This window comes from Heterocephalus glaber, unplaced genomic scaffold (genome assembly GCF_053883595.1).
Source record: "Heterocephalus glaber isolate CG9 unplaced genomic scaffold, H.glaber_assembly_v1.0 deba00001550, whole genome shotgun sequence".
Lineage (NCBI taxonomy): Eukaryota > Metazoa > Chordata > Mammalia > Rodentia > Bathyergidae > Heterocephalus > Heterocephalus glaber.
Window position 1 is genome coordinate 24351939 of NW_028258343.1, and position 18601 is coordinate 24370539.

Consider the following 18601-nt stretch of genomic DNA (forward strand, 5'->3'; position numbering starts at 1 on the left):
TGACTGTAATCCCAGCACTCAGGGGGCTAAAACAGGATAATCTTGAGTTTAAACTAGCCTGAGCTACACAGGAGGCCAAAGTCATATCTGAACTATGTATCAATACCCTGTTGCATAAAAGAAGCAAACAAAAAATGTTTGAGACAGCCTTATGTTAAAATTTTAAGATACAAGTGAATTTATAACTGTCAATTTTATATTTATTAATTTCCTAAACATACTCATTAAATGTAGATTTAGATGTTACTTTCCCCCACTTTCTTATTTATCATATATTTACTATCATTGCTATGTCATAATGATTATACTGTGTTTTAAAGTGATATTTTAAAAATTGATTTGTTTACTTATTTTTAAGTACATACACCAGATTTTGCAGACTGAATTCATGTCAGCCTGTGACTTCTTCAATCAGTATCTTGTTGGTCGAAGCAGAGTAATTAAGTTACCCATAGAGGAGAGACTGAGGACTGTGGCCTGAAGTGAATTGTCTTTTTTGAGGGGAATCTCAGTTCCATTGAGCTCACAGACCTGGCCGCATGGATGTGCGTGCCTGTCTCCTCAACAGAAAATAAGACCGCTGTCAAGGGCGGGAGTGAGGGGCTAATCTTTTATACTTGTCTCTAGTTTTAATTTTCCTACCCTGCCTCAGTTCTCCACATATCATTGCCAGATGAATAATTAGTATTTTCTATACTGTAATTCTATTTTGATATGTACTGAATTGTTTTTATAATCAGGGAAGAAAAGGAAAAAATTACTTGCCTCATGAACCTTATAACTGTAGCTAGATTTGTATATTTGGTTTTCTGAATGTATTAATATTGTAGATAGGTAAGTTAATTAGATATCTTGTAGGCAGTTAGACAGGGTTGGCCCTCCAGGAGTCAATATGAAGGACAATGGAGCCAGGCATGGTGGCACACACCTGTAATCCCAGCACTTTGGAGGCTTAGGCAGGAGGATCGCTGTGAGTTCAAGGCCAGCCTGAACTACATAGTGAAACCCTATCTCAAAAAAAAAAAGGACAATGGAGACACTTTCACTGGAGGTTAGCATTATAAAAACAAACTACTACATTCCTGTACTTTGTCTAGGGCTGGATAGCAGTGATTGATATTCTACATAGGTATCAATTCCCTGGGTGTAGGACCAAGACCTTAACCCATCCCTTACTGAGAATCCTTGCTCCGTCCTTGTACGCTTACCATGTGACTTGCTTCCCCACTGGCTCCCCATTTAATCAATATTACCTAAGCAACTATTCTTGTAATCTTATTGGTTGATCATAGTTTTGCCCCACCTCATACCCGCCTGTGATTCCCCACTGGATCAATATTCCCTAAACGATTGTATTTGTAATCTGCCTAGTTGACTATAATTTTGTCCCACCTTGAACCCGCCTCAGCTCGTGGCTTTGCTCCATAAACCCCCTAGGAAACGGGGTCCCTGGGCAACCCACTTCCCGGTCCCCCTTCTGTCTCTCTTAGGCAGAAGCTATCTTTCTCTCAATAAATTTTTCCTACTCTTACCCGCCGTTGTTCCTAGAATTCATTCTTTGATTTTAGAGAACACAAACTTGCGCTTTGGATATCTAGCAGGTTTATATCTCTTTCCCCTATATCATTGTAATACTGGTTTAAATTTCAGAGTTCCATTCGTATCTTCCTAAAAGGATCTGGTCTCCAATTAGCTGGGATCCTTGAGGCGTGTTTCAGTGACATTAAGTCTACCACCCGGAGATCCCTCCATTTCCTCAGCAGGTGGACAATGAGCTGGAAATTCTGGGGAAAGAAAACTTACCAAAGTTAACATATGGAAACAGAATCTCTTTTACTGCCTACACGAACGCTGTCTTAGTGATGTAAAATGATTTGAGCAGTGCAATTGTCACCAATCAGTGACTTGGATTGAAAGTCCTGGCAGCCGGAGTGAACTCCGGAGTCTTGCTCATTTGCAGCCGCCGGCCCCGGGCAGCATCTGGCATGCAGCAGATCTCCACTGTGGCCAGGGTCAGGCCGGCCAGGCCATGCACCGAGAGCCTCTTGCTCCTGGGTGCTGGGCACGGAGGGGTCCTGAGTCCTCTCCAACCTTTGTGCCTGCACTCCTGCCTGGCTCCGTCCTCTGGCATGGCCTCAGGCTGTAGTCCCAGGTGCTGCCCCCTAGTCGCCCTCCTCAGTGTTCCGTCCCCTCTGGAGCATTTTCATCCCAGGCCACAGGAGCCCTGTTACCCTACTTCAAACAGACACGACAGCCCAGCTTTCTTCTGTCTGTCCCTGGCATGGGCCGGCTGTTGAGTTCTGCAGGAAGCAGGTGCCAGCATGGGGTAGGGTGTCGAGCTGTGTAGTGGACGTGACTCCATGGAAGGTGGCAGGGCTGAGAGGAAAGGTGACCTGACAAGGCCTCAGGCAGCCAGGGAGGGAAGGACACAGCCAGGTGACTGGAAGAGTGGCCAGGCCCTGAGCACGCCGTGTCAGTCACCGGGATGTGGGACAGGGCAGGGCCTGTGGTGGCGGTAGCCAGAGGCGTCTGTGACGCACTCCTCCCCAGACCTGGGACTGCCCTTCCTGATGGGAAGCCTGAGGCTTCCCAGGCTGGCCTGCAAGTCCTTCCTTCCAGTCCACCGCAGACCTTTGCTTCGACCCGGCCTTCTCGCCCCAGGCCACATCTTTCCAGCGTCCTGCCCTCGCCCTTTGTTCTCTGACTGAACCTGGGCTCCCCATTCCCTCCTCCTCTCCCACGCTGCCCCTCTGCTCTCAGTGCTGCGTCCTTCCACACTCCCCACCAGGCAACCGTTTGCTGCTGCGTCCTCCTGCCTTTTGCCCTCTCCTGAGCGTCCAGTTCTCCCACCGCCCTCTCCTGCCCCGTGCTCACTGTGCTGGCTGCAGCCAGAGAAAATCAGCAGGCCAGAGTAAGGTCCGTTTCCAATCTCAGCTGAACCCTGGACTCCACACAGGAATCACAGAACCAGTAACTTCCTTCTCGTGCGGCATGTGAAGAAAAGTGCTACATTTTTTAATTTAACACGTTGAAAAGCATGGTGGAAAAGCATGGCTTTGGAATCAGATCTAAGTTCCAGCTCCTTGCTTTCTGTCTGGCTGACTAATGGCTCTGCATCTCCTCTCCCCATCTGCAAGATGGAGCCAATGCTAATCGTTCAGCACAGCGTTCCAAGGATGGGTAAGCTACACAACTGGCTTACTGAGAAGTCTCAGATCATCAAAAGCCTATGTTGGGAGGTTCTTTTTCTCCAACAACTACTAATAGGTGTACTCGATTGATAGCCGTTTTTCCTACTGAGAACATTTTTGGAGATCGTCAGTTATTAAACAGCCCTTACCCTCCAGCACAGATCAGTAAGGAGATGTGACCTGCTTTCCTGACCTCAGGAAAGTTCAAGATCGTCCACTGACCAAGCAGTTGCAGGAAACACGGACGGTTCCACGGGAGACAATCGGTAGCTGAGTTCCCCTCCTACCCACTCCCCACCCAGGGCCGCTCAGGGCTCTGTACCTTGCCTGCTGACCACTGGTCACTGCGGCCCAACTCTGGAGGCAAAGACCGGGGTTTGGGGGGAGTTTCATTTTCTGTGGCTTCTGGGAGTCAGACTTGAGATGAGAAGTCCTGGCCTTTGTGGCTAGCCAGTCTCCTGTCTTCCTGCCTCCGTGCTGCTGATGCTGGGCAGGACACCGCACCCTGTAGCTAAGCAAACTTCCCACTGGAGTTCAGGGATTACCTGCCTAGAATAAAGGCTGATATTAACTTGGACCCAGGAGTTTGGCAGCTATTTCTCAACAGGTATTTCAACACAAGTCATGAACAATCAGTAAGCCGAAAAGGGTCAGGAAAAGGCAGCAAGCAGTACTTTACTCCATTCTGATGTGTGCATATAAAACATGATCTACACTAACTTGACCTGACCACACTAACTTGGTGAAATACAGCAGTTTCATCTCTGGTTGTCAATTTGTCTACATCATCATTACAGGATGTAAAATGCACTGTGTTGTTCTATATGTTTTATAAACATTAACTCATTTAATCCTCAATCCTATGAGGTGGTCACTGTTACAATCCCAAATTACAGATGAGAAAATTGAGGCCTAGGGAAATTAAGTAACCTATGTGTCCTCTCTTGTGTAGTTGAATTCTCTTTGCTATATATTCTCTGCTATAAGTTAAGATTCTCAAATCCGTCTTCAAAAAAAAAGTTCTTAGTTTTATTTTCCTATGAATTGATTATTTGGGATTTGAACAACCCACAACAAGATAAGTAACCTGTCATTTTTGTGACCTGGAAAAGACTGTAAATCGTGGTTCTTGATACACCAGCATTATCTACTTGTTGGAATGTTTTAGAATTCATCTGTAAATCTTTTTCTATCTAGTGGTAATTGTTCCTTGGAACTATTTCAATTATTATTGGTTGGTTAAATCTTCCTATATATTGTGTATGTTTAATATTTTATATTTTTGTAAATATAAACATTGCTTGAGGTTTCCAATATTTGTGCATTTTAAAAATATCATCTTTATACAGTGTTATACCCCTCTTCAGCTGTGATAGTGGTTTGCCCAATTTGATAAACTTGGATCAGAAAATATATACAAGATAGCTTAAGCAGACCAGAGATTTACACCCAAATTTAAGATTTAGGAATGCAACATTTTTTATTTCAAAATGTCTTTTCTGGAGTACAACATTAAAAATGAAGAGTTTCCTATAATTTTTTATTAAATATGGTGTTTTGTGAACTATTTTCTTCTTTTGCTCTAGTTTTCATCCTTACAATGTTCCCTCCCCTAACATCATTTCAGTCCAGCAGCCACATTTGCACTCCTGGAGCTGTTATACACACAGTCCCTGTCTTCATGCTTGCTGTGTTGCCTCTGCTCAGCGGAACATTACTAGGACTGACATTTGCTGAAGTTCAGCAATAACTCCCTGCTTATAAGATTTGGCCCGTGATCTTAAAATATCATCTCAACAAACACACACGCTGTTTACAACACCAGGCCTGGCATCGTTAGCTGTCCTGAGGCTCTGCCTCATGCTTGGATACATTAATCATAAAACTCTGAGGACAGCAGGTCACCCATGTGTGCATCACACGTGAACTGTGGAAGAGGCTCAGTTTGGAATGCCTGTGACCGGAAGAAATGGGCAGCTAAGGTTGTTCCATCTCCACTGTATTCTTGCCTACTATTTCAAGGACTTTAATCACATTAGCTCGCTCTCCTCCCAAGTTTAATTAGTAGGAACACAAAAATTTCACCTTTGGTGTCAACTGCTCATGTTTTCAGTCTTTGCTTTCACTCTGTAATGGGCATGGAACTATTTTACCTAGTCTCAGCTTCGCATGTACTTGTCGTTCGAGGTGGCATGCCCACCGCATTCATAAAAGCAGATAGACTGGACAAATGATGTTCTCTAACACTGTTAAGAGTCCAGAGGAAACCGTAAGAGACTTGAAATAACAAGGGATTTTAAACTCACAAAGGACCAATTCACATCTGCACTATTTCATACATTTCTTAGACTGAATCAAAAAAGTTTAGCAATTACTAAATGCTGTACTTAATATGATACTATGGTAACTATAAATCATGGAAAGATGTATACTTGGATATAGTTGTATAGCCTCAGATAGTTCTCTTTTTGGAATTTTTAGGTTTTTTTTTGTTTTTGGTCCCAGGGATCGAACTTGGGTCCTTGCGCTTAAGAGGCAGGCGGCAGAACCACTGAGCTAAACCCCCGGCCCTTTAGTTATTTTTTTAATTAAATGTATCTTGTCATATTAATTGAGCTAACATAGTTCAATGAGAAAAAGGAACCAACCGTATCCTCTGTTCCTGTTTGTCGCTTTCTCTCATCAGAAACAGTTGGTCCTGGGTGATAGCCCATGAAGTGGAGAAATAACTGAAGGTTTACCAGAGGGAGACTAAATGTACAGCTGCAGTCAGATAAATTACACTACAGATGCAGTGATAGAATATATCCTTAAATGTAACTTACTTCTAAATGTCTTAAGCAGAATTTCCTAATTATAGTGTCTTTAGGAAAAAATACAAACTGAGGCCTTGGTCAGCAAACTTCATTGGGTTCTGAGACTGAGGGCGGGACCTGGGTCCAGTTTGGGTTCGGTGCACCGAGGACAGGCTGGGTTCTGGTCCCCGACTGATCCAGCCTCCCGCACCGGCCCTCGTCTGCGTCCCCGCCCCGGACCAGCACTCTCTAAAGGAACCGCTGTGTCCGAGCTGTCTGTTTTGGAAAGCTCGCATTTCCAAGGTGAAGATTTAAAAACCTCTGTCCTCGCAGTGGGATCGGCAGCTGCGGCCAGAGGGCCGGTTGTCTCCGCCCCGGCCTGGCCCGGGCTGCTCCTCCGGCTCCGGGCCCCGCCGAGCCCCGTCCGCTCCTCCCCGGCGACCGGGATGGGGGCCCGCAGCCCGCCTGGCTCAGGGTCTGCTCCCGGGCCGCGGGGTGCAGGAACTGGTCTGCGCTCACCCCGAGGCTGTCCCAGGCCAGGAGCCGCCCAGGGCGGGGCGGCCAGGCGGGGCCGGCTCGAGCACCAGGCCCGGGAGACCGGGCCGCAGGCCCCGCCCAGCTTCAGGCCCCGCCCAGGACCCCGCCCACACACGAGGAGGCTGGTCCACGCACATCCCGTCCAGGCCCCGCCCCCGCTCCGCCCCTCCCCCAGCCCCGCCCCGAGCCGCGGGCGGAGCGGGCGGCGGACGTCTGGGCTGAGACCTCGCCGGGAGCGGCAGCTGGCTGTGCCGCGCCGGCCCTCGTCGCCGGCCCTCGTCGCCGTCCCGACCCGGCCCGGCCCGTCGCGCAGCCGCCGCCGCCCACCATGGCCGCCGCCCGCTCTGCGGCCACCCCAGGCCCCGCGTTGCCCGCCCGCCGCTGAGCTGCGCCGCGCGAGGAGGCCGGAGCCCGCGCAGCCTGCACCGCGATGTGGGGCCGCTCGCCGGCCGAGGCGCCGCGCGGGCCCGCGCCGGGTAAGCACGGCGGCCTCTCTGGGACCTCGCCCGGCCTCCGGCCCGCAGAGCGCGCGATCCGCGCCGCGTCGCCGGTGCCGAGGCCGGGGCTGCGCTGGGCCGCGGGGACAGCGGCCTGGCGGCTCCGAACCGGACCCGAGCCGCCTGCGCTCCCTGCGCCCCCTGGCCCGGCCGCCGGCTCCGCCCGGGCCGACCTGCGGGACCGGACGGCACCGGGCGCTGGGCTCCTGCTGCGGAGACACCCGAGAAACTCAGATCTGGCGGCTCTGGCCAGCGGGGCGCGTGTGATCCGGAGCTTAGGGGACAGGGTGCGCTTTAAAATCAGACTTAGGGTTAGGTCTCTCTCGGGTTTAGGTGCTGTTGCTCACTGCTGCAGCTGGTGGCATTGAATGTGGGCGCGAGTTTCATGAGGAGCAGTAGACTTGGTTTGCATTATTTGTTCCGAGAGGAGGAGACAGTTTAAGGCTGTGCTGCCTGCTGGAAACCACCAGCTCTGCCATCTGACCTCAGCCCGGGAGACTTTTCCCGGGCCGCAGAGTGCGCCCGCTCGTCCGCACCCGGAGCCGTCTTTGCGGTCTGCAGCCCTCAGACCTGATGGGTGGTGACAGCGCGTATTGCACGCGTATCACATGCTCCCATTGTTTCTCCGTGTTTAGAAGTTAAGTAACTGAAGCGCTTTGATGCTGTGTTGCAGTCTCTACCCTTGTTCTGGCATAGATTAGAGTGCAAGAAGACACCATAAATTACCCAAATGTAAGGAATTTGGACAGTGTGTCTTTGCAAAAGCGTATTTTATCTTACCTTTGGCAGTGATAAATGTCTGGTAAATCAGGACATGCCTTTCCAATAAAATTTTTTCAGCTATATGCTGAGAAAGGATTATTTTCGCAGTAACTGGTGTATTTGTTTAGCTTCTTTAATCTCATCTCGAGTAAACAAATACTCGAAATTATTTACAATTAGTTTAAAAGTTATACTTTAATTGAACAACTTGCATGGTTTCTAAGAAATGAGAAGATAGTAAAAGTCAAGATCGTGACCTTTCTGTCGACTTATAGAGTTTTTTTCTGAGAATTTGAAGAAAAATTATAGTTTTGAAATACTGTTAATATTTCTTTTGACTATTTTGAGCAGATTTAGGCCTTACCTGAGAATAAAGAGAATAAGTCCTTCGAATTTATCAGCAATCCTTTTGGTCCTGAGGACAGTGTGAAGACAGTGATAAATAAATCATTTCTGATGTTAAAATTAATTTGTCAGTATGTGGGTTAATTCTAATTATCTTGGAATGGGTTTGTTTCTTAATGCATGTGGATAGACTAAAATGAAAACCAGAGGTAGGTAATATAGAACTAGCTTTCTGAAACATTAGAGAACTTTTTTCTCTTAAAGGAAGTAGCATTGAAGAATAGGAATAGTAAGTGGTTTGGAAAACGCTGAACTTCTGCCCTCTGTCTCAGGATTTAGTTTTGTTTTGGCTTTCTCCACAGTTTTTCATCTTTATGCGTAACCATGTTGTGAAACTAAACAGTCTTTTCTTATTTTTCCATATAAAGATCACATCTCTCTCCTATTTTGGAGAGGGGGTGAGTATAGTTAGAAGTCTGATTGTAAACAGAACACAGCATGTGAATGGGTGCATTTGAAATAACCACGTGTTCAAAATGTATTCTAGTTTCTAAGTTGGGTGGAGGAGGAATGTATTTCCCTTTGGCTTTGGAAAGCTATCATGATATGTTAATATTTTGAGTGTTTACTGACATCTGCTTATACTAAATATTCCTCTTTACATTTTAGGGTAGAATGTACTTAAAATGTGCTGAAAGACTGTTATAAGAAACACATTCGTGAGCTAAAGGAATGTCATTTGTTCATGATTTCACGCTTTAACCCTGGTTTTCTACAGCTGATGGCGTTGCTGTGGGTGTTGAGTGACATCATAACAATCATGGCAGTAACTGGTCAGATCATACCAGGAATAAGGTTTTCCGCTGTGGCTTTTAATAAGATGGGCCCGGAGTACCAGGGTAACAGAGAGACTCATTCTTCAGCCAGAACTAAGTGGACGTGTTCTGTCATAGTAGGCGCGGGATTGAAGCGTGAGTCTCAATTTCACTGATGGCTTTGGTGAAATGAACTTGATTAGCAGTTGGAATTCGATCACCTCTTGACTTGAATTAAGCTGCTAAATTAGTCCGAGACCAGATGATACATGGCGAGTTAATGCTCTGTTATGTTGTGAATATTCGGTATGATGTGGACAGAAGGGTTTTAGGGAATCATGATTTTTCTGACTGGGAGAAATGTGTGCACTCTGAGAAGATAGTGAAGACGTGATGTCTGCTAGATAGTATTTTACTACGTTTTAGAACCTAATTACTTCCCACAAATTGTGCATTAACAACAAGAATATGATCAGGTAACTTTTACATTACAACCTACTAGTATTATTTCTTAAAGATTTTATATTTTATGCTTTAATATTTTTAGATTATTGAAGCAGTGTTCTAAAGAGGGCAATTTATTGTGTAAAGTCACTTATTTTAAGAATAGGAATGATTAGGATAAAAGAACATCAAATTACCAATATTTTACTTTGAGTTTCTATTTTTCTTAATGAAAAAGCAAATCTGTTGTTGTTTTCGTCATCTAGCACGGTGCTGGTCACCTTGGTAAATGTTTGTGAAGGGTTCTGTTAGTATTGACTGTGTGGCAGGCGTGATAATATGCTGTGGGCCCATTATGGCACCAGAAGAGAACAGGAAGGAGATCGTCAGCGAGTTAGGTACAGGAAGAACAGACAGCAGAGAGGTGGCAGAAGGTGGGCAGGGTATCTCAGGCCTCAAAGGAGGTCACACTGTCCAGGGACTGCTGGCCAGAAGGGAGCCTTTGTCCCAGCTCGGGAAACTGAGGCCAGAACTCAGACATCGTCTTCGGTGAGCCCTTTACCTGGACCTCCTGCATGAGGAAGCCCTTGGGCTGGGTTCTCCAGGGTGCCCCACGCTGCCCTCCTCCCCGACCTGTGGCCCTGACGGTACAGCACATTCCCTGGCTCCCTGCTGCGGTCTTCCCCACTTCCACAGACATCCGAGTGATGGGCAGACCTCAGCAATGCAGATGCCTGCTGTGTGTCCTGGACACGGAAGGCAGTGGCTGCTCCGAGTGACCAGTCGCCCTGCCCTTTGTAGCTGGTTTCCTCTTGCACACACAGAACACGCCCTCTCCTCTCGATGCCTGGCCACAGTCCTGCTCTCCAGGCCCCCTGCTTGAGCAGAAGCCCTCCTCCCTTTGCTTCCGGGAGCGGAGCTGTGCTGCTGGCTCTGCGCGGCAGAGCTGGAGAGCTCCCTGGCCCTGTGGGAACCGGGCATGAAACTTCATGGTGTCTGAATGAGAGCAGCTGCAGTGTTTGAGTAGCAGTGTTTGGCGTAAACAGATTGAGCTAGTTATCATTATTCCTCCTAATGACAGTAACATTTGTTAAGGAATCAAGTCATTGTGAAAGTCGTATTATTCTGTACCCTCCTAGTTTTAGTAGAATAGCTGCTAGGACCACTGAAGCTGCAAGTGGAGCTTCTACCTGAGCCTGTGACCTTCCGGGGTAAGTCTAGGGGAAGTACCCGGGCGCGGCAGGCTGCATCAAGGGTGCCCACGTGCCGGAGCTGCCTCACCTGCAGTGTTCCCGCCCTCGGGACAGGAGAGGCTGGCCACCAGGGCACTGGGCTGTGGTGCCTGGCTTTACTGCATCCTCTTGTTAACTTTCTGGGCCAAGCTGTCTGTCCAGGGACCGCTGGGACTGCTGTCCCGGGCCACCCAGACATTGGTCTTCCTGTAGCCCAGCGCGCCTAGTGGTGAAGGAGTGGAGAGGCCAAAGACTGGGAGGTTGAAACCACACAATATTTCTATCTCACCAGAAAAACTAAAAGTGTGACCCTACTGCGGAGATTGTTTGCTGCTCTGCCAAACTGCTCTTGGTGTGTGCTCTGCAGTTACACAGATCTTTGAAGACAAGGATGCGGTATTCTTAAGTACCCTGGGGACAGGCTCTCTTAACTTCACCACAGGGTTCCCTGAGCCGGGGCTGCCCTGTGCCTTACAGAACCTCAGCAGGACCCATGGCCCCGGCCGCCAGATGTCAGCACATCCCTCCCCTCTCAGTTGTGACACCCCAAAATGCTTCCAAACATTGCTAACAGTGGGGGGTGGGTAGCTCACTCCCCTCCCCTTAAGAATTCCTGTTCAAAGTTACTGCAAATTAAAGAGCTAGATTCTTCCATTAACAATGGGAGGGCTAGATTAGGGTAGGGTGAGTGATGATTTTAAATAAAGAGTCTGCCTTTATTTACAAAAAAACCCCCAAAAACCTTTCTGGGCCAAGAGCCTGTCCACTTTGGTTTTTGTTTCCTCTCACCTGTGAGAAATTAAGACTGTGTTAGTGGTAAAATAATTCAAGTGGTCGATAGGATTTTAAGTTAAGAGAGTGAGCTCGGAAACTTCATTCTGTTCCCTTCTTCACACAGATATCTGCTGAGTAACATTTGATTGCTTCGTTGATGCCACTCTGAAGAAATGCTGTTCAGGAGTGTTGCAAGTCCAAGGCCATCCAGAGGGACTTAGCGAGGCCTTGCCTCACGGCATACTTTCAGGAAGGCCTGGGCATGCAGCTCAGGGATGGAGCACTTGTCCCACAGGTGGGGCCCTGAGCCCAATTCCCAGCACTGGGGACAAAAAACTTTTTCAGTATTAAAGTTCAGAGCTTGGAAATGAACTGTAGTGTTTAGTTCTTGTTAGAAGGAGTATGGGGTGAAAACTTTGGACTGTGTTTCTGGTAGCTTACAGTTTCCATAGTTGCTTCTGCAGCCTTTATAGAGGCAGAGCTTGCCTGTCTGATGACCTTAAGAAATTGCGTCATGTGGCTTTGTTAGGACATTTCTGAAGCTTTTTTGAACCTTTCTTATTAATACAGAGCATTCCTTCTCATTTTTGCAATAATGTACTGAAAAGTTTGAGTAGAAATTGTTTTAATTTGGGGTGTAAAAATTCCAAGTATTTATAGATTTTTGTCAATGTTATTTTGAACTATTTTAAGACTAACGTGTCTTGGCTTTGCATTTAAATGTATTGGACTTATGTCCCGAAGTATTAAAAAAGGTTATCGAGGAATAATTACCCTACTCTACTTCCTTTGGAAGTCAGTGGCTATATCAATTAAAGTAGCATTTATGGCATTGGTTAGCTCTAACAGTTTTGCTATTTAGGAAAATTCATTTTGATCAGGTGTTTCTTCTGATAGTCTTTCTTAGTTTTGGAATAATTTACTACCATGAAGAGTATTTTATCTATTAGGTAATATTATGAAAAAGTTATATTCCAAGGGATGGTAAAGCCCCCTGGAATACCACTTGTATATTCCCTTACCTTTGTAGGGGTTTTATTAACAATCTCTCAGTAGTTTGTTTTTTTTCCCCCAGTACTCAGGACCTTGTGCTTGCAGGCAGGCACAGTGCCACTGAGCTAAATCCCTGGGCCTTAACTGAAGTAATTTTAACCAGGGCCTAAACAAACCTAGCTAGTTTAAGGCCCTTGTTGTAGTAGAATTGGAAATAAGGAAATTTTAAATCATATTGAGAGAACCTATTTTTATTCTTTCATTGGTCATGTTTTAAAAATTATTTGTAGTAGTTAATAAAAAAGAACTTCCAGATTTCCTTCCTACATTTTATTTATTTAAATCTTGTTTTTTAAGTTGGGAAATAATTGTATAAATTTATGGGGCACAATGTGATGTTTTAATCATTATGCCTTGTTACTTCCCCAACTCATTTTTTTTTTTTGTTTTGAGAATGTTACATATCTATTCTGTTAGCATTTTTAAAGTATACAGTGCATTATTATTAACCAGGGCCACATGAAGTGCAATAGATCACTAAGACTCACTCCTCCCATCTAACTGAAACTCTTTGATCAACTTCTTCTCCCCTCTCTTTTATATATAGAGAGTTACCTCTACTGGTTACTTTTTACCTAAAAATCTGAGTTAAATCCTTAAATGCCAGGAAGCCCGTTTGCTTAGATTGAGCTAGATTTTACTGTTGTTCTCTGACTAGTAGAGTGTTTGTGAGCAGGTGTGCTCTCTCTGGCTGCTAACCTCGTGTTAGCTGAGTGGAGCCATCTTCAAGGACTACTTGACTTTCATTTCCCAATCTTGCAACTTGATCCTGTTTTATTCTTGGTTCTTACTTTTCCCCTGACCTAGAATTTCACCTTGAGTTAGAGCCCAGTGTCTCCTGTCTGAGTGGATCTTTGGCTCTCTGAGGACTGGAGGAACGCAGTTCTGTCTTCATCCTTCTTTGTGGCTGTGCTTATACTGTTTTCCTTGATGCATTCTGTTTCTTAGTGAAGGGGGCAGGTGGGTAGAGTATGGAGACCAGTGGATTCCTTACTTTGAACATGGATAACCCTCACTAAAACTTTGACCTGAATGTTCCTATTGTGTGCATGCAGAATTTGTCATCGTTTACCAATTTTCAGATGTACTTTAAGAAAAATATTTTAACACCTGTAATGAATATCTGGATGATCATTATGTAATTCTTGGTATCATTTAATGACATTGTTTTTCAGTGGTGCATGTATAAGATAATCTTCAATTTTTTTTACCTTTTAAACTATATGAATCATCTGTTGAGAGCTTCATTGTAACAGCATCATGTTTGCCATCAGTGGAATGCTTTGTTATTTTTTAAAGTGAAAATGCTAGGCAGATCTGAGTGCCATTTTTTTCCCTTTTTAAAATTTCTGTACCAGGGAATGAACTCAGGACCTTGCGCTTGCCAGGCAGATGCAGTGCCACTGAGCTACATCCCTGGCCCAACCTTTTACATAAGGAATGATGCATGAAGGGCTCAACTTGGCTACTTTTTTGTTTATTTGTACTTACATTTTCAGGGTTTCAATGTTGGGTTTCTTTGCAGAAATATTTTTAAGCCCACTAATCCATTTCAGTTTGAGTAAAACTGCATAATGTAATATGTAATTCTGCTTATCCAGGTGCAAACACAGTGGTTGCTGCACACAGCTATCCAGTTACTGGAGGGTGGCAGTGTTGAGCTCTCAGTGAGAGAAACTCCTCTCGCACTCAATTTACACAGAGTAAGGCGATGCTCTCTTTGGTTATCCATGCTTCATGTGGCGTATGTGGTGCCCGTCCAAGAGGCCTGATGGTTGTTTGTGTGGTAAATCCTGGGAAAAGTGCACCACTTTCCCTGAAAATTATGAGTGGAGCTCTCGCTTTTCCTGGTGGCCTGTGGAATTCCCTGTCGGGTAGGCCCACAGCGGAGCTCTGTGAGGCAGACAGCGGGGCTGCTCTGGAGCCCAGGTGTCGGTTTCGGAGGAGGGCGCTGACCCTGGGCGGTGCCGTCCCCAGGAGGGCGTGAGCCCCTTTCTGCCAGAGGGGCTGCTGAGAGGGTGTGGCTTTGCCTGCAGGGGCAGGGAGGGGAGCAGGTTGAAACTTTGAAGAGAGGAGGGTGCTGTGCCGTACAAGAGCAGGAAAAGTAGTGTGGTATTGTCGGATGATTTTTCTTCTCTAGTTATTAAACATATATACGCGTACATATATACGCTTAGTAAAACCTTAACTCTACTCAAAGGCTCCAAGTTGGGCCTAAGCCTGTCCAGCTTTCCTCCTTGCTAGTCATCTCCCAGTTTTTTAACAGTTTTAGTTACTGTTCTGGAACATTTCTATACGTGTACAGTGTTAAAAATCGCAAGATTTATTGAGGTCTTAGTTATATACCTGGGACTTTAAACATATCTTTGTGTGTTCATTTCTCTCAGCAACCCCGTGAGACAGTACGTATGTGACTTTGTCTCCTCGGCCTTAGAGCCTAGAGTGCAGAGGCTGCGTCTGTCTCCCTGTCACCGGGAAGCCGTGTGCACATCGACGCAGGCCACCGGCCTCGCAGTCTGAGCCCCCACAGAACTAAGAGGACATAGACTTTCAGAGCTGCTTACCCCGGAGGTAAACAGTGCCGAGAGTGGAGGCTGGAGTGAGGAATATAACTATCACGGTGGGACCATTTCCTGAGCTCCCAGCTAGATCTCCTCCAGCGTAGTATGTACCAGAGTTTCCGGCTTTTCCCTCCTCTTCTGGCTCCCGATAATCTGAATATTTTGATATGTGGTTAGTTTGTGTGTGTGTGAGAGGGAGACTTTTTAAGTCTTTTTGACCTATTGGAAACCATGTTCCAATATTTATTAGGAATTTTGGCCATCGTCTCTTTAAGCCATTTAAAATTACATTTTTAAAAGCTACTTTAATAAATATTTACTGGTCTTTAAATAGATACTTAAATGCATACTGGCTCTAGGGATAGTTTTAAATGACCTGGATTTTAAAATAAACAGACAACAACTCCCAAACAAAACCCTTGTTTCAATCCTTCTTCTAAGGGGAAGGATATTTTCATAGCTCTGATTGTAAGGCTTTCAAAATTCTAATTTTACTCTGTGAGCATTTATTGGGCCCTTGTGTGATAATGGCTGAATTTGCAGAGCCCTCGCCCGAGTGTGCAGCTCTGCTCTGGGCTGAACACTTGGAAAAAAAAGGTCTGTTATGTTCTCAGCATGGCGAGAGAAAGTTTTACACACACAGCTAGTGTGAGTGATGTAGTAAATGTGGTGCTAGAGTTTTGAAGATACACAGTATTGGGAATGAACAAAGCAACAAGTGCATGCCCGAAGGATGAACCTGGATAGCTAGGAAAGGCTGTTTGTAAGGAAGTCAGGGAGGAGAATCGGGAGCCCCAGGTGGGTGGCTAAGTGTGCCTGAGTGCTCTGTTCTCAGTAGCTCGGGAGTGCATTGCCTGGACATGCGGTTTCCAGCTGGTGCAGGACTTGACCAGATTGAGTCTTGAGTCTGATTTCGTATGGCACAAGGAGCCGACAGACCGTGAGCAGAGCATGGCTGGACGGCTTGTTCCGAGCAGATCCTCCTGTGAGCGGGTGAGGCTGGCATGTGGCGTCAACCCACCCTGTGATCCAGGGCCCTGTGGCCCTGCAGCTCCAGATAGGGCCTAGAGCAGTGATGGCGAACCTTTTGGAGGTCTGCATGATAACAAGCAGGCTGCTGAGGCATTTGCCATAGGTTTGCCACCACTGGTCTAGACAGGAGTGGTTGGCTCACGGAAAGAGTGGTGTTGTATTCCCTGGATTGATTTATTTGCAACTAGGTCACGTAGCGAGTTCACTTGACGTGGAGAATTGGCATTAGTGGAAGGCTACCATCTGAACTTGGTGCTGAAGTACCGTGTGCTTGTTAACATTTCAGACATGGTTAGTGTACAATATTTGCTGCCTGTTGACATAAGGGTAAATGTGTTTTGATATTTTCTAGTTTGTTTTCTCTTTTATTTAGAAAGACTGGTCTCTAAGTTGATTTTAAGACCCACTAGTGTGTGGTAACTTACATTTTGAAAAACCTTTTCCAGTCGCTTTTATGATTTATATAGCCAGCTTCCTATGTAAAATTGTAAATCTGCTTTGTCAGTGCTGTTATTTTCATTTTCTTTTGGCTTAGAGCAATCATTAAATATTCAATGAGAAAACTAGATGTTTTTCTTCTAAGAGCACTTACAGACATGTTCCTAGATGGTGGAAGATTTGATACTGTCTGCATCTTTGCTTCCAATAAAAAGCTTCAGAAAGAAAATAAAGTAGGTTGTTTCTTTGTTTGACACCAATCTTCCTGCATTTCCAATGTCAGAAGTGTTTGTTTTTTGTGTGTTTGTTTTTGGTGCCAGGGATCGAACTCAGGACCTTGGGCTTGCGAGGCAGGCGCGGTGCCACTGAGCTACATGCCTGGCCCAGAAGTGTCTGTTTTTTAATAAGTTACAGCTGAGCATTCTATTTTAAATTGGTATTAAAAATGTAACATATTGTCTTTGAAAGATTGCACCATGTCTTGAAATTGTGCCAATTTACAGCAGTGCTTGTGTCTTTGTTCTAGAGAGCAGTCTCACGGTCAGGTCATGTGCTTGTCTCACTGTGGGAGGACTGCTAGGTGTGAGTTCCCGGAGATCACTGGGCTTGTTTAGATGTCTTTGTTGTTGTTGATCTTAATGGGCATAGAGTGTAGCTCCAGGCTGAATGTTCTTTCTCATTAAGCAGTCTAGTCTTGTAACTGGGACGTTTTCCTCATTAAAACACTGGTACACATTTTTACATCTAGTTCTTCCTGCTTTGTGATTTGGATTGCATGCCTAGAGACATGTTATTCTTCTCACATTCTGAATTCATTCAATATAAACTAAAAGATGAGAATTTCATTTTATCCACAATGTTTGTTAATCTTTTTCAGTTTTCTAAGTGCATAACATATACTGTACTGGGTCTTTTCTGAAAGAAGTAGTTATATTTAAGGGTTAAAACAAATGAGTTTAGGAAATCGACATATGCAAGTACTTTTATCATTTTATTTTGTCATCTTAGGAAGCCTGGGTAAATTGTTTTGCTATCTTTCAAAATGAAGCAAAAACAGGGTCATAATGCTACTCTCCTGAGTAATTGAAATACCTTAGTGGTGTAAAAGGACGAGATGTTGGAGGTGGGCTGCCTAGAGTCCCCCTACCCCGGTCTGCTTGGCCCCAGAGCCCGTGGGACTTTCCCGGGTTCCTCATATGCGGTGCTCTGCCTCCCCAGGAGGGCCTCCTGTGGCAGTGACCACGAACCTCTCAGAGCTTTCAGTGATAACAGACAGCCTGCTACGCTGCGCTGTGGCAGGGGACGAGCTGCAGGGCCCCCCCCCCCCCCAGCTTTCAGAAGCTGTAGTTCTGCTTCCAATTAATTAGGTTAATTGTGATGGTATCCAAATGGATTTAAACTATTTCAACCAAAGCAAACAATTTATTCTAAAATTTTAATTTTGAATTCACAGTTTTCCCCCAGTTTTGTTTATAGATAAGATTATTTTATGTATGTTAATGTGCAGTTTTATATTTGTAAACATTTTAAAAAGTTGTGGTAGCTTCATTTATGTGTTAGAATGTATCATTTTATTCCAAATTAGGTCAATTAAGACTGTGTTTCCTCCCATTCCAAGAGAGAATACCTCATCTCAGACCTTAAGTTGGACTTAAATGATAAGTTAATATTGGATTTATTGGTGATTGTTAAGCATTTCCCAAAATAAAACTTAAAAGTAAACCAAAACAATTAAAAGGAAAATAAAAGCATGAAGATCAAAGAAATAACCAGTAATCCTACCATCTAGAGGAGGGGTGGCGAACCTATGGTGCGTGTGTTACTCTGTTTCTCTTTTAAGACAAAAGATGTAATGTATGAGTTGTTTTTTCCAACCTAAAACTTCAGTATTCAGGCTTAATTGCAGTATTGGCACTTTGGGATATATAAGTAGATTTGAGTTGCGGCATGGCCCCTCGTCTCTAAAGATTCGCCATCACTGCTCTGGATGGAGAAAACTGCTAGTGATGCTCTGCTGTTTCCTTCTGTTGCTTTGTGCCTGTGTTCGACTCTAGTGCCTGCGGCACTAAACTCAGGGCTGGGATCTGCGCTCTTCGAGTTTTATTACAGTCCAGAGAACAGGTGA

At 45.3% G+C, this 18601-nt stretch overlaps 1 protein-coding gene and 1 long non-coding RNA gene across 5 annotated transcripts in view; one reads left to right on the plus strand and one right to left on the minus strand.

Annotated features, from left to right (window-relative positions):
- Positions 1 to 248: 248 nt before the first annotated feature.
- On the minus strand, positions 249 to 6598 carry LOC106010674 (uncharacterized). Its single transcript, XR_001184437.3, has 3 exons — positions 6017 to 6598; positions 3514 to 3740; positions 249 to 1784 (listed from the first exon to the last, which is right to left on the minus strand). It is a non-coding gene; the product is annotated as an uncharacterized LOC106010674 (long non-coding RNA).
- Positions 6599 to 6723: 125 nt separating this feature from the next.
- The window catches only part of Cep85l (centrosomal protein 85L), a 110672-nt gene continuing 98794 nt past the window's right edge, over positions 6724 to 18601 (plus strand). For 2 of the 4 annotated variants that reach the window (XM_004860164.4, XM_021240684.2), the window contains exon 1: positions 6726 to 6999. In XM_004860164.4, coding sequence (XP_004860221.3) covers positions 6954 to 6999 — 46 coding nt within the window. In that variant the 5' untranslated portion in view covers positions 6726 to 6953. Of the gene's footprint in view, positions 7000 to 18601 lie in introns of all 4 variants that reach the window. The other 2 variants (XM_021240680.2, XM_021240679.2) reach the window with 2 other exon arrangements.